This window comes from Stegodyphus dumicola, chromosome X1 (assembly GCF_044657685.1).
Source record: "Stegodyphus dumicola isolate Sdum_Otavi_A_Nest chromosome X1, ASM4465768v1".
In the NCBI taxonomy this organism is placed as follows: Eukaryota; Metazoa; Arthropoda; class Arachnida; order Araneae; family Eresidae; genus Stegodyphus; species Stegodyphus dumicola.
In genome coordinates, this window is record NC_140780.1 from 37,762,211 (window position 1) to 37,785,546 (window position 23,336).

Sequence of the window (23,336 nt, forward strand, 5' to 3'; positions counted from 1 at the left end):
CTCCCATCTACAAGGCTCTCATTGTAACGGCAAAACTTCATGAACTGAAGTTTGATTCTTTATGCACCCTATTCTCCTGGTATTATCCCTTAGAACTGCTAGTAAAGTACACTCAAGTAAGGTAAGATGCACATTGAACACAAATCAACAATCAAAGAACTGCTGACTAAATTTTGCTGTCTTTTTTAACCCTTTGAGAGGTGTTATATAAAATAATTTAAATTGTAGTCAAATTTTGCGTGAATTGTAGCTTATGGACCCTAAGAGCACAAAATTAAGACTTAAAAAAAATCTAGAGTGAAATCCTGAGTTTTGAGAGCTGGTATATATATTTCATACCATTCCCCTCTAAGACTTTCTCCAGGCAGCTGCCAATTGTTAATTTTTGTTTTTAAAATTAATTTTGCTGACTTTTGATGTGTGTTTATAGAGATGGGTGCTTGAATATAGTTATGTAAATCTGAAGACCAAAACTTTTAAAATTTAGCTAGAAATTTAAAATTTTAAATAAAATTTATGTTTTTATGTACTTTGATGCAACGCAGCTGAACATACCTATGTAAAATATGGGTAAAAGCTTTTGAAATTGATTTAAATTCAATATTATTATTTTATGGAAAAGCTTAACAAATATAACACTGCCTGTGTAAACCGTATCATGCTGTAACTGAACTAGTATAATGTTACAAGGAGATGTAACTCAGCCGAAAAATAAAAAATGAAACACTGTGACTCAGCTGAAAAAATATGTTGCATTTTTGAAGTTTTATATTTCATGCTTTAAATAATGTATAAAAAAGAGCATGCTTCATGTTGTGATACCAGGAATCTCCCCCCCAAACTTTCGATTATCGAGGACCATAAGGGCCCCTTTATTTATTTATTTATTTTTGAAATATATGATGTAGTATATCATTTTGTTCAGGAAGAAATGTTGTTAAGCGATTTTATTATTTGATATACCTCAAAGCTCTTATTTCAATTTTCAGCCCCTTTGTCCTCCTAGTGGCCCCTTTTCAACTTCTGGATAAATTTTGGTTTGCGTATCTAAAACTGGCCTTGGAAATATGTTCTGTCCTTTCGCCAACTGTGAAAATTTATTTCGAAAACCACCTATTTGTATCCTAACCTAGGGGAAAAAGTTCTCTCGTGTTCCCTAGTCTGTCATCTGATATTAACAAATACTATATCTTAAAGAATAAAAGCATGCTTTCAAATCAGCAGTTTTTCCATTCCACTAAGAGATGGGCCTAAAGTGAATTTCTGTTTCCCATATTTTTAAGTAAGCTTCCCTTTGTGTGATCTTATCCCAAATTGAAGAAGGCGTGACCCCGGAATGACAAATTAGTTGTCAATCACCTCTTTTCATTTTCGCTGCATTATAGGATTTTGGAAAACATGAAGCAACAGGTGTCTTTTGGGGCTAACATGCCACATTTAACTCCTACAATTGTGTACGGTTTTGACACCAGACGACAATTTTGAAACTGATGAATCCTTCTCTTGGGAAAGTGTGAAGTGTTGAAATTAAAATTTTTGTTAAACAGAGACAAATGAGAAACTCGTGAAGTCAACAAAGAATAAAACAAAAGTAATATACTTGTATTCAGTCAGCACAGGGTCAGTAAACTCCCCATCCCTCCCATGAACATAATATTAAATCCTAAACCTTTGTAAATTAATCATAAAAAAGTATTACATCATAAACTATTATAATATAAAGAAATTCTGTCATCTCACAGAATAGAAAAGAAGACTGGTGCTGCCATCTATTGGCGTGGTAGCCTCAATAGGGGCATTGGTATAATACTATGTACTAATACTATATACCGGTTTTAAAATCTTATAAATAATCTTCTGTTAATTTTCACTTCTGACTGAAATGCAGTAAATATATATGATTCAGCATGTATGTGTTATATATATTTGCAGATTTTGAATTTTTTCGTCCCATCCAATAGAATTTACGAATCTTCAAACATGATACTTTTGAACGAGGTATAGTAATTTCATAACTGCAAAATATTGAGCATTTATAGAGTAATGTTGCCATTTAGAATCAAAAGGAAATGCTAGAAATTTACGATTACAGCTTTTGGTGTAGAAAAATAATCATTTTCTAGGAAATTAAAAAATTGAGAAACATCCGGTATATGGCCCTTTAGAGGGTTAAAAGGAATGGGAGTTTGCATAATCTGCCTAGATTGCACAAATTCTTAAATGCATAATGGACAGCACTGCTGAAACCTCTCTTATCAGTGGCTTTCTCTACTTCCTTTCCAGAATTAATTTCCCTATTCCTTCCTCAGTCTGTATATGAAATTTGGTTCCATTCTGTTCATTACTTTTAGCTGCAGATGTGTGCATGCAGGGAAGGTTATTTCATAACCAAGCTGTGTTTTGAAGTTTTATGTCTTCGTTTGTCACACCTTAATGCCATGACCATCAATTATGTTGCACCCGGTATATTTTATATGTAGTAATGTTGTGATAAGTGAAATAAAATGTGCTGTATAAAGCATAATGGTAAATTCTGTAAAATATGCTTCATGTAATTTCAGTTACATTTCTGCATATGTTGTTGAATCAAATATTGTTAGATAATTTCACCAGAATTGACAAAAGATTCCTAGGTTCACATTTTCATAATTTTTTGTTTTATTAATTATTTTATTTAAGAAATATTGAATTTTAATGCCTTAAAATTTTCATTGCAGTTACTGGCTTACCTCCAGATTCTATACCCACTTTAAAAGATAAAGTAAAAGAAGTAGAAAAAAATGATCTAAGTAGGGGGAAATCAGCTACTCCAAATGCTAATTCAACACCAACAGTCAGTACACCTACTGGTAATAGTGTGTCTGGTACACCACCTGTTTCATCTCCAACCTCCACATCATCCACAAACACAGCTACAAATATAGGGCCACCTTCTAAAGGAACTAAACGTTCACGAACCCGGTTGTAAGTATTTAAAAATATATAGTTATATATGTGTGTTTGTGTGTCTGCATGTATGTATGTGAATATATATGTATGTAAAATAATACTTCAGAAAATTTTTATAGACTTATATATATCTATATTGTGTAGCATATTAAGGCCATCTGTGTAGATAAATATGTGCAGTTTTGGTGGTTTTCAAATTTTTTGTTAGAATTTATATTAAAAATAAATGCCATGGGGAAACATTGTTGAAAACATAAATAATGCTTTCATCTTTATGTATACAATAAATCCATTTGAAGCTATATGAAATTATTTGAATAAAAATATATTTCTCTCCCTTTAAGTAAATAATATCAGAACATTTTCCAAGCCAATTTCTTATGAAATTCAGACTTTATGTAAAAAGATTAAGATTGAACTCTGTAAACTGAGGTCATAATTTTAATTTTGTGGCTGATATTTTGTGCGGGCATATGCTCCAGTTTCATTCTCATAAATTTCTTAATATAGAAAAGCAAGCTAAGTCTTGACATTTTCCCAATTATATTATTAAGTACTTTTAAAACCTTGTTAAGTTTTGTTGTCAAAATTATTAGTTGGTTAAGATAGTTTGTTTTCAGTAGTGAAGGTTAAAATTTAACTGCATATACCAAGTTTTGTAAATCTTAAAAATTTGTAAGAGATAATTTTAAATCACCCTATTCCATTTTATGGGATTATTTAAAAGCTTTAGTTAGATGTACATCATGCATTTTCTGTAATTTAAGTTGAAAATCAAAAATTAATGTATAACGTTGAATAACAAGTAAGCTGCATCATATCATGAAAGAATAATGAATATGAAAGTACTACATGATGAAATTTAATGCACGATCCTGTATGCATTTTGTGTTTAAAAAAATTTTTATCTTGCAGTTAATAACATACATAAAATGGGGTGAAATAGGAATATATTTGTGAAATCAGTGCTTAAGTAGAGCTGTCCTAAAAATAATTCTGTAGAAGGAAGTTCCCTCTCCCCCCTCCAAAAAAAAAACTAACTTCATCATCAGTCCTTTTTTTAATCTTAGAAATATAGCACAGTATAATTTTAGTCCATATGAAGAGAGTGAACCTATTTTCATAATTCAGATTTTGAAAACTTTAACTCCAGATGTGCATATGAAAATGTTTGGCTGTCCCTGTAACTTATGTTAAAGAAAATACTATTTGAAAACCACTGTAATATATTCATGGAACTTTGTAAAATTATATGTAAAAAAATTATCATTTAATTTGTATGTTATTTTCTCAAAAATTATTCCTTTGTTATAGGGATTGGTGTTTCAGGTATGAAATATTTGATATTATTTTATTTTAAAAGCACATTTTTATGTATGGGTAACATTTTCCTGGGTGTGTTGAAGTCTTATTTGGTATTTTGGATTTATTATTATGTTTTGTTAAAATTTCAGCAATTACTTATAAGAATTTATTATTTTGAAACATTTTTTCTCTGCATGATGAAAATTCTGATTTGTAATCTTGTTTTTTATGTCTTTATTGGTAAAAAAAACTCTGTATTTCTTAAAGGATTCAATTATATCAGCTTCGTTAGAATAGTATAGTTTCTTACCCCAAGATAAAAACAACAAAATGTAACAACAGTCAGTGTATTGCTTGATTTTTTTAAAAGACGTTTTATTAATGTTAACTGTAATGATAATCCTGGGTTATGTTTAGAAATTAATTTTTGTTAATGATATAACAATTTAAGGTATTTTTAGTGATTTGTAAATTTGATTTGACCTGCTACTTTGTCTCATTTTCGTTTGCTGTTTTATAATATCTTAAAAGAAATTTCTATTACATTGGTATTTGTATAATTTGAAATTTTAATTAAATATCATAATTCATTTTGCTGAGTTTTGTGTTAAATGTTTCCTGGTTCTTCTTCATGCATATATGCACATGGCTGTCATTTTCCTCATGTCTGAATTTGTTGAAGAACCAGCAGTACAGATGATGTATCTTCATCTGATTAGCATAAAAATTGTCTAAAATATTTATTTTTCACTGTTCAGATCTTGTTTGACAAAGGATTCCACTTTTTTTATAATATAATGAATGATCTATTTGAATGACTTAAAATTTCATAAAATCAAACTAAAATGCCCCCCAATTTAAATAAATAATTAAATAATAAAATAAAATAAAATAATTTTTTAAAAAAAAATATAAGCTACTTAAAATGTAAAACATTGCTATTTATTCAAAAGGAAATTAAATTTCAGGATTTATTGAAGTAACTTTGGAAATAATGAAAAAATTTTAGAAAAAAATTATAGTGTTTGAAATTCAATGCTATCACCCCGCTGTCTAGAGTTCATGCATCCCTCTGCACTCAATTAGATAGGATACAAATATAAGAGAGTGAATATTGAAATAGCTCAGAAAGTGAGTAACAGGATGGAATTTTATCTACATGTTTAAAGTTTATTTTATGTTCTCGTTTAAAGTTTGTTTTGTGATGCAAATTAAAAGTTAATTGCATCAACCACATTTCTGTATTAATAAGCATTTTAAGCCTGGTAAATAACAAGCAGCACCACAGAGGGAAAAAATGGGAGACTTGTTCCTTCTGCCACAGCTAATACAGTGCTGCTGAGCTTTGATAGCTTAAGGGGGTGTTTCACTTTAATTTACATGCTTCTTTGACAGTAATTTAATGGCACTTTTGCACACGACAGTGTCTTGCAAATAGAAAGGCAGTGATACTTCCACGCAGAAAAATATTCGTTGCTGGATAATTAATAGCAGTTTGCATACTTAGGTGTCACTTCCACAAATAGTGTTATCTGTCAGTTTTCATTCTGTTAGTTATCTTTTGAAACTTTGATTATTAATGAAGCAATGTTGGTATGCAGAGTAAGGGAATCAAGATTGTGATTGATGGCAGTCAGGTGAATAGTTGAATGTGGAATGCATAGTTATGTATTATATTCTCAGAAAACTATTAATTAGAATAAAATTGCTAAAAGAGATCTAGCAAGTGCTCATCCAAAATTTATTTACTAGAAAATTTGAATTTGATAATGAATATATACGGAAACATGTTTCAAGTCAAAATTTCAGAACTTGGCGTCTAAATGTAAATACAAAATTACGCATGATGAAATATTTGCTTTTTGTTACATAAGGTTAGGTTTTTTTAAATATTGCAAAGCATGTGTTGCTATCTTGTCTGTGGGGAGAATCCTTTGTGAAGCACTTTCAAGAGGGTGCCAATTTGTCACTTTTCTAAGACAAATTGGCTCATATTTACATTATTCATGGGGGAAAGCAACCATGCAGCCAGCTCATTCACCAGGGATCAAACCAGGATAGAACTCCTAGCCTTCAGTGGTCTTAGCCATTTGTCCTCTGGTGGGACCCATGTTATATATATATTGTTTTATAGAACAGAACCTACTTTCTGAGTGTGTATTAACGCATGTAATTTTTGTTCAATTTTTACATATTTTGCATGTAAAGTTTTCGATGTGTGCTAAATTGTTGTAAATTACTTTACTAAAAATATGAATGCACAGAAAATAAGGATTTGTACATACCGAAAAAAATATATTAAATAATATGAATATTTATACACATCCTTTTAAAAAACATATTTTCTTCGGAGTAAATATGTAAATACTGAATTATTTATAAATGTATTTGGAAATGAAGAATTTATTCATTTACAACAAACTCCTGTGAACGGTATTGTGCAGAAATCTAATTTTTAAATATATCATTTGACTGTTGAAAAGTGCAGTATACGAAATATAAGGAAGTAGTAAAGTACAATTTTTAGACTGTGTATTGTTAAATAGAAGGGTCAGAACAAATTTTTGATGAGTATTAAAAGATTTACTTATTTTTTATAGTAATTTAATTGCTATCCTTAAAGGATAAAAATTAAATTTCCCCTCCCAAAATCATCATAGAAAGTAAAGTATGTGAAAATCAGAAATCAACTGCGATATTTACTGTATTTAACTATTAAAACAAAAAAGATCTAATTTGAAATAAACAAAACAGAGCATTAATTATAGATTGACTATGATTTAAAAGGTATCATAGAACGTTTAAAATGGACTTATTTTTAGAATAGGAAGGGAAAAAGTTTTTTTAATATTAACAAAACAGTGAACTTTGATTGAAATTTTTGTAATCGGTAGCCAAATAAAATCAAATCTGCAAATTTCTTTCTGATGTAATTATCAAAATCTCATGAAAGCATTTCATTCAAATTAAAAGTGTTCTGAACACAGGAAAATGACACTTAGTTCAGTTCAGAATAAAATACTGTTTAAAAATCAATTCTTTCACACAACTAAGACTCTGAAGCGTTGTAGGAAAAGAAAAAAATAAACATTTGTAGTTATATTTAGGATGTAATTATAAAATGTTTACCTCAGAACATTTCAAAATATATGCATTTTAAGGGTGAATGACTGCTGAATGTTTTGATCAAGATTGGGGATGTACCCCGCAACAAGAGAAAGAATGGTTAGAAACTGGTTGGTGCCTTTCTTTTCCTTCTTTCATCCATGAGCACCACACTCTTATTTATTTGTATAATTAATAAAACTGTTTATTACTAATGTTTCTGAATTCCTATATTCATTTTGTTTTCTTTGCTGTATGACATGATTTAGATCTTACATCTTGTTGGAATTCTTATTTATTTTGGGATAATATTGAAAATTGTGAAACCTGTTGCCCTTTTATGCTGTAAATACCCCTCAAAATTAGTTTATTTTTAGAGAAAAGATTCCATATTCCTTTGATTTTTTTCCTGATATTTGTTATTAACTGAGAATGTTCTAAATAAGTTGAACTCAAAGCATGCAAAATTTATCTGGTCCACTATGAACATATTTAAAGCATTTTTCTGCAAGACTACAGCATGTACGTAATGTTTGATGTTTAAATGTAAAAAAAATAAAGTGCTCCCATGATTTTTGCGTAGGACTACAGCATGTACATAATGCTTGATGTTTAAACATAAAATAAAGTGCTCCCATTCACCTGGAAAATCATGGGCCTCTAGAACTTCAAAGACATTAAAATAATAATAATAAAAAAAAGGACAGCTCAACCCCCTTCTCTAAAGACGCTCATGCTTAAATCATAAACAAAAATCCCCCGTAGAGAAACCAAATGAATGTAAGATCTTTTTTCTTACAGGAAATATTTTACTCTCACGTCTAATCAAGGCTTATCAGAACATAGCTCTCATATCCACTCTTCTGTGGAGAAATATGACGGTACTCTTTTAGAACTAGAATTGCTGTTAGAGAATATTGTAATCTAGAAGTCTATACATGGTGCAGTTGTACAATATACATTAATTGAACTCAGTTTCAATCTAATGTAGTGTTTTGCTCCTCAGTTAATTACACGAAATTCTATAACTAATTTATTATGTTTACTCGGAGATATTATTCCATTTCATCATCGAAAGTTGGGGAAATTGTGCATATTCAGACACATTCACATACATGTATAATCATCATGTCAAATTTTTTTCCTTTTTAGAAAATTGCATGGCTTCTGTGCTAGTGTAAGGTTACTGTTATTTTGTATCCTATTGATAAAACTTGTCATTCTATCTTTAACCTTTAAACCAACCAATATTATCAAGATGCATCAGCATCCAAATTTTCTTTCAAATTGCTCCTCCATCCTGTTAAATGAACTAAAGTTCTGAGACTGTCAAATGGCATTATATTGAATATTTCAGGAAAAAAAAAAAAAAAAAGGCCATCTCTTTCCTTTGAAATGTTAAGAAGAAGAAAAAAAAATTTTTTGCCCTTAGTTTAGGATCCTTGATCCAGGATAATAACATTAAGACTTTTTTTTAAAGGACTCGCTTGACAAGGATAGACAAAGGGCTACCATTCTTGTCACTTTTTTGACAATAGAAAAAGATATTTTCCTTACATGATGATTTAACTGCAGTGGCTGCAGTACTTTGTGTGAAAAACTGTATTAAGTATTTTCACAGTGAGATACTGAAGATCCTTTTCCAAATTTTAATTATTTGGAAACTTGCAGCATTCCTTGTTGGTTCGATTTAGAATATTTTAAGTCAACTTAAAAGAAATGTTAAAATTTTGCATTAAAGACAATGGTCATAGGAAAAAAAAAAAAAAAAAAAGGAAATAAACAAATTTTCCTTAACTACATTGGTTCTTGAATTATATCAGTGCAGCCAAAAGTATCCATAAACAAGTTTCAGTTGCTGATTTAAACTATTGAAATCACTCTTATGTTCACCTAAATCTATGAAATTAAGGTTAGTGATATTAATTTCTCTGTAGTTTTCCCAGAACATTTAAAGTCACCGTTTTCTATAATCTAGTACCAAGTTTTTGCTTAATTTTGTATTTTTTATAATGTAGCTATCATTGGATCATTAGTTCTTATTGCTCATTCCATGGAAAAGTAAATAAGTTCATGAAATATCATTATGTATGTGTAAGAGGTGTTTAAATGAAAAGGTATGAAATGTAACAACCAAACTGGTTGAAAAATGAATATGTCGCTTTGGCATAACGTAGTGAGACAACCAAGGACACAATTGCAGTATCCGACATGGTTGTGAACATGCCCAAGCACCGGCTCATGACGCCGGAGTGAAGGAGGCAGTTGTGTGTTCCATCTAATTGATGCAGGAAGGCATGTGATGACATTTTGGTGTTCACAGTGCAAAATTTGACATGTGAAGAGCAGCAAGATGTTATCAGATTTCGGACTGTAGAAGGGGTTAAACTGACCAATATTCGTCGCCGGATGGTGGCCATTTACAGAGCAGGCTGTGTGTCCGACTAGTCAGTGAAAAAGTGGAGTGCCACTTCCTCTCTGTATATGGCCACCATCCGGTGATGGATATCTGCTGGTTTAACTCCTTCCACAGTCAGAGATCTGATAACATCTCACTGCTCCTCAGTCATTGATTTTGCATTGTGAACGCCAAGATGTCATCACATGCACTGTCGCATCAATTGAACCAAATACACAACTGCCTGCTTCACCCTGGCATCATGTGCAAGTGCTTCCACATGTGCACAACCATGTCAGATATTGCATTCACGTCCTTGGATGTCTCACTACGTTATGCCAAAGTGGCATATTCAAATTTCAACCAGTTTGGTTGTTGCAAAGTTTGGTACCTTTTCATTTGAACACCCCTTATAATTTTGGAGACTATTTCAGTTACATTGAAAACATAAAGGAAAATGGAACTCAAGTAAATGAGATAATGAAAATAATGAATAATCTGCATTTTTTAATGTAAGGTAAATATTACTAATTGTGTTGGGTAGACATATAAAATAATGTTACCCTCAAAATGCACAGAAGTTATTTGCTCCGAATTAGTGTCTGAGGGGGGAGGATTTATTACTGGGTTTCAGTTGCTGCAAGAAAACAGGGTCCTATTCTGTTATCGGGACCAGATTCAGAAATATATGAATGTATGCATGTGTGTATGTATGTGCATATATGTGTGTATGTACACACACATGTTTGTGCTTACATATATATATATATATACATACACATGCATACATGAACACATACCTTCATATATACATACAGTTCTGGATCCGGTCCTGATAACAGAGCACTACCAAAAACAGTATGGTGATTTGTAGTAGAAGTCTTTGTAAGAAATATTATGTTAATTTTTATCTTTCATTATAGCCATGTGTTGATACTGTAATTGTTTCCCAGTCTTTTGCCTTTTGTGAGACAGTAAATTTCTGTTTCTTAATTATACTTTAGACATTTTTAGGACATTTTATAAAAATTTCACTCTTGTGTAATTAGTTAATATCTCTATCTATTTGTTGTTCATTAATATGTAGTACATTACTAAGTTTATCCACACAATAGTATGTGCATTAATTAATAATTTTATTTTCATTGTGCTTAAAAGTACTTTGATGAATAAAATCTTTCCTTCCATACTCAAGATTTTTTAAGTATAAAAGCATAAAAAATTACAAAATGCTATTCATGAAACAAGGGGGGATCACTTTTTTTTCAAATTCAAATGGCATTTCGTTTGTCACGTGCTTAGTTTTCATTTCTATTACAGTGATTAAACAGCTTCTGTTTATATAAAATATATATGCACATAAAATTTAGATGTAGTTAAATATTAACATAATTTATCATATTATTCAAAATCGCATTAATCACCAGATTCATAGTAATAATTCAATAACTCAAGTCATGCATTATAAAGTAAAATTCTTTTAGCATTGTTTCCCAGAATTTTTTTGATGAGTGCTAAACCCTCCCTGACACTTAATATTTCAAAATTAGTAGTTGTGATATGATATCCTTTTAAACTAATAAGAAAAGTTATGCATTTGAAATTCAATATGTATTTTCCTAGTAGTAACATTTTACCCTTTTCTTTGTAAAAATGCATTTGGTTCATTGCATTTTAGTTGCATGTTTAATTTTTTGTTTGTTTGTTATTCCAGAGTATTACAGTTAGTTGAGTTTCCAAGCAAATTTTTACATATTTAATTGTATATTTGAAAAGTGCATTTATTTGCAGTTTTTTCTGTTAGTATATTGTAAAATTTCGTTTACATGAAAAAAGAGCTGTGGGGCTTATTTATCACAATATCATTCAATTTTAACAGTAGGCAGTTGGTTGTGCAGTGTTCCATGGACAACTTAAGAGAATCTTTTTATCATTTTAGTGTACTTCATTTCTAATTATATATAATGATCTTATTTATACCCAGTCTATAGGAAGTCAACCAGTGTTAAAAACTTAGGACTTCAGATTGGAAGCCTAGGTGTTTTGTGCTGCCAGTAATGACTAGTCATACCCTGAAAAGAAAGGAAAATCATCCATACATCTCTAATACATGTAATGAGCTTTGTTAAAAACCACGAATGCTCCTCAGAAATACATGCTAGCTATAACTATCGAAATGGACTTATGGGCCAAGACCTGAAAGATGCTAAAAGAAGCTTGATTGGTGATCCCCAGTAGTAGAGTCATTCCATCCATGAGATTCTTGTCAGTTCCGAGATACTGTGCAAAACAGTATAAGTGGTGAAATGGAAATATGAGGGAGTTATTAACCCTCTGACTGCGCAATTTGTAGACACAAATCGCTTCAATTTTTTTTTAAATTTTATTTTAAATCTATATACAGGGTGTTTATAAAGTCCCAGACCCATTTTGATGTTTAATAACTCATAAAATAATAAAGATAGATTAAAATTAATAACATAAATGGTTAGATAGACTCGCAAAGTTTCCTGACCCTTGTCAATGAACTTCCACTTGTGCCCCCTTCGTCGCATGGTCAAGTGAATATCCGTGTCATATATCAAGTCGATATTCAATTTCACGCCAGGTACCGGCAAGCATGTCGGCATCCACAGAGGCTATTGCGGTTGTAATTCTGGCTTTTAGGTCATCAATGTTCGACACGATCCTCCTGTAAACATTGTCCTTTACAAATTCCCTAAGGAAAAAGTCCAATGGCATTATATCAGGTGATCTGGATGGCCAAGAAATTCGACCTCCTCGCCCAATCCATCTTCCTATAAAATGAACTATGAACGTTGGTACCCCAATGAGGTGGTGCACCATCATGTTGCAAAAAGACATGTGGCTAAAGCTCTTCTAGTTGTGGAAATACGAAGTTTTCCAACATGTCTAAGTATACGACTGATGAGACCGTCTTTTCTGTAAACAAGAAAGGCCCAGTGACTCGGTCGTACATTAGTCCACACCACACCTTAACCTTTCGGGAATCCCTTTGCGCCTCACGGTATTCATGGGGGTTTTCAGATACCCATATGCGTACATTATGGCGATTAACAATGCCAGAAAGATGAAAGGATGCTTCGTCGGAGAACATTATGCGCTTAAGAAATTCAGCATCATCTTCTATCCTTCTTAGCATATCTGTTGCAAAGGCCATCCTCCTAGGCCTATCGTCTGGTTCCAAAACTTGAAAAATTTGAACTTTGTATGCATGCAGACTTAATTTTTTCTTAATAACCTTGTACACCGTCGAAATTGGCATATCCAAATCTCTTGCAGCTGATCTCACAGATCTTCTAGGATTGTGTAAAAATGTCTCTCTGACATGCTCAACATCAAAATCACATGTGCAGGGACGTGCGAAACATTTCTTATCTGCGATACTTCCAGTTTCTAGAAAATTCTTTTTCCACCGCAAGATGCTGCTTTTGGATGGAGGATCTTTGTAATAAATTTTTCTGCAATTTCTCTGTGTTTGCATTTTGGATTTCGTTTCTTTGAACCACCATAAAATCTGTGCTTTCTCTTATGGTGTATGCATTCTCCTTAATATCTGGTCGAATAAAACATCACATACAAAAGTACTAGTGTGTCTGTGTGATTATGGCAAAGCCTCAAGGGCTATCTGCCTAAGGGGAGGGATGCATTCGTGGAGGACTTTCTGGGGGAAACTGGCTCATATACACATTACACATGGGGAAAACCACAAAAACGCCCATGCAGCCAACTCGTTCGTGGGATTCGAACCACGGACCGAACTACCAGTGTTCAGCGACTTTACCGCTCGGCCGCTGGTGAGCCTTTCAAAAGTACTAGAACAAACACATCAAAAGTAAACATAACATTGCAATAGTTGCAAAAACAAAAGAAAGAAAAATGCAATTAATAAGCAGACGATATTTAGAAAAGTACAGATGTTTAGACTGGAAAATGAAATTATCTGAAATTAACCACACGCGCAGACGATATTTACAAAAGTAAAGATATTCAAACCTGAAAATCAAAATATGTAAGTTATTCCATCAAATGCCATAAGTTGTTTATATCTTCATTATTTTATGAGTTATTAAACATCAAAATGGGTCCAGGACTTTATAAACACCCTGTATATTGGAGAATTGAAAAATGCACATTTTCATCTCTAGAAAATATTTTTTATATAGATTTTTATCATGAGAAAAGAAGTTGCCAGAAAAACCAATTTCAGATGTTATCACCAAAAAAAAAATCTCTTTTTAAATAAATTTCAGTCAAATTACACTTAATTTCTATTTATTGCATGATATAAAAAAGTAAAATGTATAAAATTAAAGAAAATATAAAGCGCTGAGGGAAAAACACCTTAGAAATGCAGTTTAGTATCATAGAGTTCAAAACAGGCAAAGTCCAACTTCACAGTCTTTGCACCAGATTCAATAAATCTATTTATTAATCTAATCAATAAATCTAATTAATAATTCAATAATTTAATTAAATAATCAAGATAATCGCTGAACGTTTTCTAGCAGCCATTTCTGTAAGAAAAAAAGTGAAATTTGAGCGGTAATATCACGTGCCTTCAAATGCCCCAATTTAGTGGACAACTAACGATATCTCTTGGCCAAAACATAAACTAAGCTCCTAATACTATATATAATTATTTTCAATGGTTAGACGGGGAAAAAAGCGGGATGCGCTCCTCAATAAAGGGAAAAAAACATATGCCCGCGGAATGAGCAAATTTTGCTGCATTTGAGTTGCCCGTGGAAATCGCAGGATGATCAGCCAGAGAGTTAAAGCCTCCTGACCAGAGAAGGCAAAAAATGGCATATTGAGATCGATGTCTCCAGCATATGGTGAAATCAAAGTGGCAAACTTCATTAGAATTAATAACCACAGACTACTGACTGGCATCTGGAAGTTTTACCTACTCATGATACTCATCCAAAGGCATTTGGTTGTGGAGGCTTTTGACATTGTAGTGCAGCCAGTGATCACTTAAAGTGAATGTTCATTACTAACTACATTGATACAAAATACACCAATTTGAGCGCTGTAGAGCAATGGAAGAATCATATTACATGCTTTAATATTCTGATCGATATATGTGGATGGGATGAAAGGAAAGTTAGCATTATTTGATAGAGTAACCTCGTTCTCACTGTGAAGTTTGAGGGGGAGGAATGAAGTGGTTTTCTTGGTTTGAACTACTTGGACTACTGATTTTGTGCATTGAAATCTGAGTTCCAAAATTTGTGGTGCAGTATCAGACAATTCTGTGATAGTCACCCTGTAGCAAAAATTTGGAACTGGCCTGATCATTTTCAACAATTCATCCATCCATTCATTAACCATGAGCTATAACCCAGTGGTTTGATGAAGTGTGAGTATTTGTGCTGATTTAAATGCATTTAATTATTTCAATGCATAATTAGTGTTGGTTCAGAACCGTTCAGCAGTGTTGTAGACATGTTTGCTATATAATAATTCTGGAGAGATAGTTGAAAATACCTGCAGATGTTGAAGAAAACTGAATGGAAAGTTTTCCTCAAAGTACTGATACTGTGATAGCGACATGTCATATCAACACCATATTACCTCTTGCTAAGCAACTTGCTGTAGTTGTCTCGTCATTATTGGCAACAGTTTATCAGCGTCACTGATGCCTCTCATGACCCTGAGTCCTTAACATTCAGTTACTGCTAAGAGGTTAAGTTTAATTATGTGTCTAAGACTTTTGAACTTATTTCAGATAAAATGTATATTTCTTCATATACAACCAGAAATATGCTGAAACATTCTAACAGTGTAATATAGGATTTTTCCTTTAAGTGCTACTATCTGATAGACATGATGCACGCTTGCATCGCTACAGTCTGTTTAAAATGTGCACTTCAAAGTTGTGACTTTCCTTTAGAATCATGTCATCATCATTGCACAGATGGGGTTATGCGATTTTAGAAAACTGAAAAACTCGATTACATTTCTGCAGCAGTATCATTACAAGGCAAGCCAGAAGGGAGAAATGACCTTGAAATAAATACTGCAGAGTAAATCTCTAACAAAATCTAGGCTTTGAATCATGAGGTCCTTTTGCACAGCTACCAAAAATACATTAGATAATAACTTAGTATCATTGAGACATGGCTTATAGTGTGCATGCCTCTTATTTAAAAGATAATTTCATGTAAAATATTGCTATTAAGTATCTGAATAACTAGTTAATTTTGCATGGATGTCTGAAAAGGGGTTATTTACTTCAAGTAGCACTTTCAGATCTTCCGAAAAATGATCAGTCTGCATAGTTTTTCTCATTTGTAGAAGTTTAATAAAACTGCATCTGAAAATTGTATAATTTTTCTCAAACCTAATGTCTTTCATTTTTGTTTTATAAAGTAGTTCTGGTGATGAAGATGAAGTACCTGAAATAAAAGCAGAGAAGGATAAAGAAAGAAGGCAAGCAAATAATGCTAGAGAAAGGTGAGTAATAAATCATTTGTTTAAAAATATACCTTGATTTGCTAATTAATCCATCAAAATCCATAACATGCTTGTGTTTCATGACATTATTAAAATTCGGTGCTTTGCAGTCAGCCAATTTAGTGTTTTCAGCTTTAAATTGATTTCTGAAGAAGAAATATATAATTCCAAAGGATTAAAAAATGTTACATGTATTGACTGCATATTTCTAGAAATAGTGTGATTGCTTTGATCTAATAATTATTTTTAGTATAAAAATGATTAGTTATGAATTTTGTTCCATTTTAGTGACTGCTGTGTTGCTTTATATATATATATATCCATTAATTTAGTGTATAAAAATGTTTTGTATTTATTTTAATTACAGCAGTTGTGATGAGTAGATTATATAATCAGATACCTATAGTGATGTACCATATTTGACGGCATATAAGACGCACTTTTTTTTCCTAAATTTGGTCTCAAAAAAGTTACCTGCATCTTAAACGTGAAGGTAATTGCATTCAATAATTGTTTATTTGGCTTTTACGAAACGTGAGAACTAAAAGAAACCACGCTATTGAAACTTTTTTCCTTGTGTGTGGCCGTCTAAATAAGGGTGCGTCTTATATGCCGTCAAATACGGTATATATATGTATATATAAATGAATGTTGATATTTTTAGATATATATTAACTCTTAACTGCTGTGGCCATATATACATATTTATATGCCTTCCTCAGCCGATGCGTTAACTGCCCCAGGTGTATATATATGCCAGTCCTTAATACTATCATTTGCTTTATACTACTACCAGTAAAGTTATTGGCAACGCTTTAGAATACAACACCTTAATGACGTTGATAGAGTATGTGAAGGAGGATGCTATTTCAGAGAAGAGTTGGGTGTTTCTGAAATTGTGAAAGTAATGACTGCGTGGTTGTTGCTCGTATTTCTGTTTGAGTAATATGTATTTTTTTTATTCTGTGTCTTCCGTTTTCATTTACTGTTTATAGTAGGTGCTTTTTTTATGAGTGTCTGACAGTGAAATAGATGATTACTTTCCGTCATCTTCAGGATTGGACACCTCAGAATATGATATCTTATAAAAAGGATTGCGACTATTCTCTGACGACTTGATATGAAAAACTTGCTTACGGCATCCAACCAATTCAGAAGAAATATATTTTTTTCTTAGGTATACTGATTTTACAAGGTATAACATTATAGCCTGATATTACACTTTACTTGTCTAAAAATAAATTGATTGAAACTCCATTTTTTTAAAATTTTTTTTATTATGTAAACATCATTTTTATTATACTTTAACTCTAAACATTAAATTTTGTATTTTCATTTTTTCTTTAATTCTTTATTTAGTGAAAGTAAACAGTTTTTAGACAGCAAGACTTTCATTTATTTCCCCCCTAATATATCGCATAACTATGCACCCCTATGTAAAAACAACGGTGGCATTGTGGAGTAAATCTAGTGCGCTTTTCATGGCAGTTAAAGGGCTAAGTCATAGATAAGGAGCAGTTTTATCAGAGGGGGAAAAATCCAAATTATGAGGCAGTTACCTGGTAAATTGTGAAATTCCATCAAATTTTCATCGCCGAAAAATGGCAGTAACATTCAAAAATAAGTCTTGTTTATAATAGTAGTAACTCAGATAATTAGTAAATAATTAATAAATATTATATTATAGATTTCTTAAGTAGGTGCATATCTTTATAAATTAATCTAGCTCTGGCAGTGGCATAAGATCACGATGTTATTATTGTTACATAAGATCACGATTCCCAATCATTTGAATCCTAGTAGATTCCCAATAGTCAGTGTCTTGGAAAATTGAACATTGAAAATTTTCCTAATATTAACTTGGTGTTGAGTCCTGTAATACATTTTCTAAATTTTTTTTTTAAAAAAAGAAGTAGAAGACGACTTCTGCATTGGTACTTTTTGTGAGTACTGATAAACAATAGATGGTGATTTTCTTAATTAAATAGTTTTTATATTTGAAAAAGCTTAGTAAACGTTCTTTAATATGAAACTATTATATACTTGTTTCACACAGAACCTAATGTTTTATTTACATTTTTTTAATAATAGTATGTTGCTATGAGAAAGAAAGTCTTCATTGCAATTTGTTACCTGAGAATTTGCAAAATCAAACATTCTATACTAAAAAGAGTTAAATCTTTACCTTTCAAACAATAATGCATGATTTTTTTCCTCATGTCATTTCACAGTTCAGTTTAATGGATTCACTGTGGCAGTGGATCCTGTTTATCCTACTGTCTGTAAATTTTGTGAAAACAATATAATGTGGATGTGGATTTGCTGAAAAGCTTTTAAATAAGATGGTCGACATGCTGCAGTAATATAGAGAAACCTTGTGTAGAGGCTGCTTTATCTCATCAGTAGCGCTCAGCATATATCCTTTGGAGATGAGATATCTCGTCCATAGTGATGAAAGTTCTGCAATTCAAGGTTCAAGAGTTGGATTTTTGATTAGAAAATATATTTTCATTTATGTTATTATATTAATTAATATACAAAATTATTTTAATATGGATAGTAACACAGCAGTCATAGTGGGAAATAAAAAAATAATGGGAAAAGCAATGTCTAAAAGCCAAAAATTTATTCGATAACTGTGGGAAAATATGACATTTGGGAAGTTTCAGAAAATTCCATAAAGTACACAAAATTCTTTCTGGGAATTTGTGCAATGATGAAATTTATTGTTTTAGTCATAAAGAACAGAAAATACAAAATCAATATCTTTTTGAAATCATAGGATTCAGTGGTAAATAGAGGCCACAAAATACCACTTTTGTGGTAAATATCTATATGACAAAGATCTGAAGAAATTTTTATGGTGTTATTTATTTTTTAAATATTCCATTTGCATACAAAGCATTACTCATAACTTTGGACAGAAAAATTATGAAAATTTGAAGTTTTAACTAAGACATTTTATTAGTTTGTTACTGCCATTAATAAATTTATAGAGAAATATTTCTTTTTAGTTCTTTATTATTAATTTTTTTGGTATTATTTCCAGAATTCGAGTTAGGGATATAAATGAAGCATTCAAAGAACTGGGTAGAATGTGTATGGTTCATCTCAAAGCAGATAAAGCCCAAACAAAGCTAAATATTTTACATCAAGCTGTTGATGTTATAACAAATTTAGAACAGCAAGTGAGGGGTAAGTATTAACTGACATAAGTTAAAGTTTTCTGTAATAAGTGTAGTGCTTTATGAAATTCGTTTCAATATATCACATTTTTAAGTCTGTTAGAGCCTGTCAAATTTGCATGGTTATGATTAAAAGTTAATTTTTCATGTTCTCTTGTAATTATCTTCACACATTCATAAATGTAATTAATAAAACCTTTTTGAATATTGTCTTAAATTTAACAAGCAGCATATAAAATTTATATTTCATTGTACCTTGGAAAAAATATGTCATTAAGATTTTTGATGTTTTAAAAAAAAAACTTTTATGTTGTGTTTTAAAATGTTTTGTAAGCAATTATATTGTTTCCAATAATGTAAATTATAGAAATAAAAACAAACGAAAACCAAAAATAATATTCAGTTTGCTTTTTTTCATTCAGTAATGTTAACTGAAGTACAACTGAAGTAACATCTATTGCTGGAAAAGTAAAACTATTTTCAAAATGACCCAGTCTTTAACATCTCTGTTTTCTTCTTAAATCTGAGTAAAGTAAATCGTATGGAACAAAAGGGGCATTGATCAAAAGAGCATTGTAAAGAAGTCTTACACAGAACTCAAATAGCCCTGACCTACTTTGTTATATAATTAAGGAACCAGAAATCATTTTGATGTATTAACAGGCATGGCATGTTTTAGTATGTGTGAAATACACATTTCTTTGACCCAATGTGTATTTGTAGTATAAAGTATAACCATATTACTGATTATTCATTTTTGTGTTTAAAATTTTTCATCTTATACTATTTTATTCAAGAGGGTCTAGTTTTCTGTAAGCAGTTTTATTTTTTATTCACTTTAAATGCACAAGTAATTTAAAAAGACAAAGTAATTGAAAAATTAATGAGAAAAGTAGTAAGTAAAAGTTTTAGGAAACATTTAAAGTATTTTCTCATCAGTTTTAATATTTTGCATCATTGCAGTAACTAAATTTAAGAATTGTGTAATAGTTTAAGAATGAACTGAATGACTTCAGAAGGAGCAATAAAAAGCCCTTGTTTTTAGAGGAAAAGGAAAAAGGCAAAAAAGTGAACCCAGTTTTTTTTATCTGCAAAATGGAGTAGGAGGAAGAGTTTCATGTAATGATAGCATCTTGATAAAGCAGCAGCAGGCTTATAGCATAAGCATATTTTCATTTTCTATCTTTGAACAATGGGGACAAGTCCTAATGTTATGGGATTTAAGAGGTGCAATGGCTGAGCCAGTTGTTGAGTATTTAAGAATGCTGACTAGTGATATCTTGACTTCAATTGAAACTGATGCAGATGGGCTGGCAAATTAGCTGCATTTTTTATGTTTTGCCCCGTGTGTAACGTAAATATGAGCCAGTTTTCCTTATTTAAGTACCCTAACATAAATTTAATGGGTACAGATTGCATTCCCTGAAACTGGCATATCTGTTTTGAAATTGTGTTTTTATTTTTCCTGAAAAAATATAGTGTCTCAAGTTTTTGTTTTACTGCCATCTCTATTTTTTATGCTTAATGTTTAGAATTGTATGAAATTTTTAAAAAAATTAATGCATATCTAGAACACTCTTGAAGTTGTGCTTAATAAGCAGAAAATATTGCCATATAACATCAAAATCTGATGTTTTGGAGGTAACGGAAAGAAAATAGAAAGTGGAAATTTTTTTATGAAATAGTTTATATGCATTTGTTGAAGCTTCTTTATTTTGTGAATTTTCATTATGTATCTATGGTGCAAGTAGTTAAAATTAGTTAATTTTGAATTAGGATGCATTATGAAAAAGAAAATTTACCTTAAAAAATTCATGTGTGTGGGTGATAAATATAGATTCATTGAAAATAGATGTTGAAGTGTAATCGAAGAAGAAACTTGCCAGCCATGTAGATGCAATAACAAGTAGGTCATGGCAGATTTAAATTTTTTATTTGTATTTTAATTGGCATTTGCAACGAAAAATAACTTAGCACTCTAATCATGCCTGTTCCAGAACTTTTATGTTTTTAATATTGTTTTGGTAAGAGAGCAGTACATCTCTACTAGACTAGTACTAGGTAGACAGATGAGCAGGAAGCATGTTATGTTCAAGATGATATCTTAGTTCAAAGTAGAATAGTTTCGATTGACTAATAAATAACTGTCTAATATTATTATTGGCTGCTTGAGTTTCATTTTGCAAAAGCAGTGTTGCCAGCATCATGCAAAATTACCTGATGCTGCTATTAATTTTAAAATGCTGCAGTCCAAAGAAATTTATTATAAGCCTTTTTTTTTTTTTTTTTTTTTTTTTTTTTAAGAACCGAAAGAGGAAATGTCAAAATTAAAATCAAGAGTTAAGAAGTTATTGCAAATTTTTATGTTGCATATATGTGTGTCACGTGCTCTAGAATTTGGTCTTCAGAAACCTTTTTTTTTTCCCAAAAAAAGGGGAGAATTAATAGTCATATTTTATGTTTTAATTCATTTCTGCCTCAGAAATGCACTTTAAAAATGGTATGGTTTTGTTTATGTGATTATGGCAAAGCCTCGAGGGCTTTTTGCCTAATGGGAGACTGGCTCTAAGGGATTCTGGACTAATTCTAAGAAAAACTGGCTCTTATACATGTTACACATGGGGAAAACTGCAAAAATGGCCATACAGCAAGCTCGTTCGTGGGATTCAAACTTTGGAGCGACCTACCAGTGTTCAGTGACTTTAGTGCTTGGCTACTGATGAGCCCCATTTTTAAAAAATGAGTTTGCTTTTCTTATGGAATCATAGGTAAGGTAGCTTACCTGTGATACATGTATGCATATATTTAAATAATAAATATTTATTATTTCAGAAAGGAATTTAAACCCCAAGGCAGCTTGCTTAAAAAGACGGGAAGAAGAGAAAAATGAAGAAGGTCCAAAATTAGGAATGCACACCATTCCTCATCCTCAGACTCTGGATTCTCTAACGCATCAGCGGTTGGCTACTTCTCTACCGGTATAGTTTTATACTTTTTAAATACAGAAAAATGTTTTTGTGTTTAGCAAAAGAATTTTCTGAGGCATATTATGCTACATTTAAAAGTGTTGTATAAATATTTGAGCATTTACAACTCATTTTATATACTCTTTATGGTGTAAGTTTATGTTTGCTATATTTTTCATACCTTCCTTCATCTCTTGGGTGTAAAAAATAACCATGGGTAGCATAATGTATAATTTTCATTGAAAAGGTTTGAGATTTAGAGTTCAACAAAATAATAAAGCAACAAACATTTTAATGCTTCAAAAAATCTTTAGTTATTGGATAGTGTTATGATTTTAAATGTTAAAAATATTGACTGAATAATGTAGATTCATACAAAAAAGTGTCAGTTATTAGTAAATATTCATATACATATATCTGGAAAAAATTCTCCATAAGTTTGTCTTCAATACTTTATTGCATGTACAGAAATCCAAACATACATGATACTCAACAAGATTATTTTTAAGTAATTGATGTCAGTTATTTTTACTATTCTGAGAAAGTTTGTCTTGCAGCTCATTGGAATTCCCAAGATGTTGTATATTGGTTGCTAGATTTATAGAGAATAGTCCAATGCATTTTCGATGGGATTTAAATCTGACAATTTAACTGACTAGTTATTGCAAGTTTCTCGAGGTTCTGCCATATTCTCGGATATCTTGTGGGGACAGTTTTAGTTATTTCTAAAATGTCATTCTGATAAATTAAATCATGTGTATTACTTTTTGCAAATGATGTGAGAAAGAAATCCCATGATTGTTTAAAATTTCTTTATAAGCCTGCTGACTTATTGTTTAAACCATTTGTACTGATAGACCTAATTTGCAAGCATTGGAACAAACTAAGTGTTAAAAAGCATGTTTCTGTTAAGTAAAATTGTCCGAATATACTCAAATTTGAATG

General features: G+C 31.2%; 1 protein-coding gene across 6 annotated transcripts in view; it reads left to right on the plus strand.

The window, feature by feature from the left end:
- The window catches only part of da (transcription factor daughterless), a 178,611-nt gene that overhangs the window by 140,422 nt on the left and 14,853 nt on the right, over positions 1–23,336 (plus strand). For all 6 annotated transcript variants that reach the window (XM_035353356.2, XM_085807869.1, XM_085807870.1 and 3 more), the window contains 4 exons: positions 2,718–2,964; positions 16,157–16,240; positions 19,290–19,435; positions 22,258–22,403. In XM_035353356.2, coding sequence (XP_035209247.1) covers positions 2,718–2,964; positions 16,157–16,240; positions 19,290–19,435; positions 22,258–22,403 — 623 coding nt within the window. The remainder of the gene's footprint in view (positions 1–2,717; positions 2,965–16,156; positions 16,241–19,289; positions 19,436–22,257; positions 22,404–23,336) is intronic.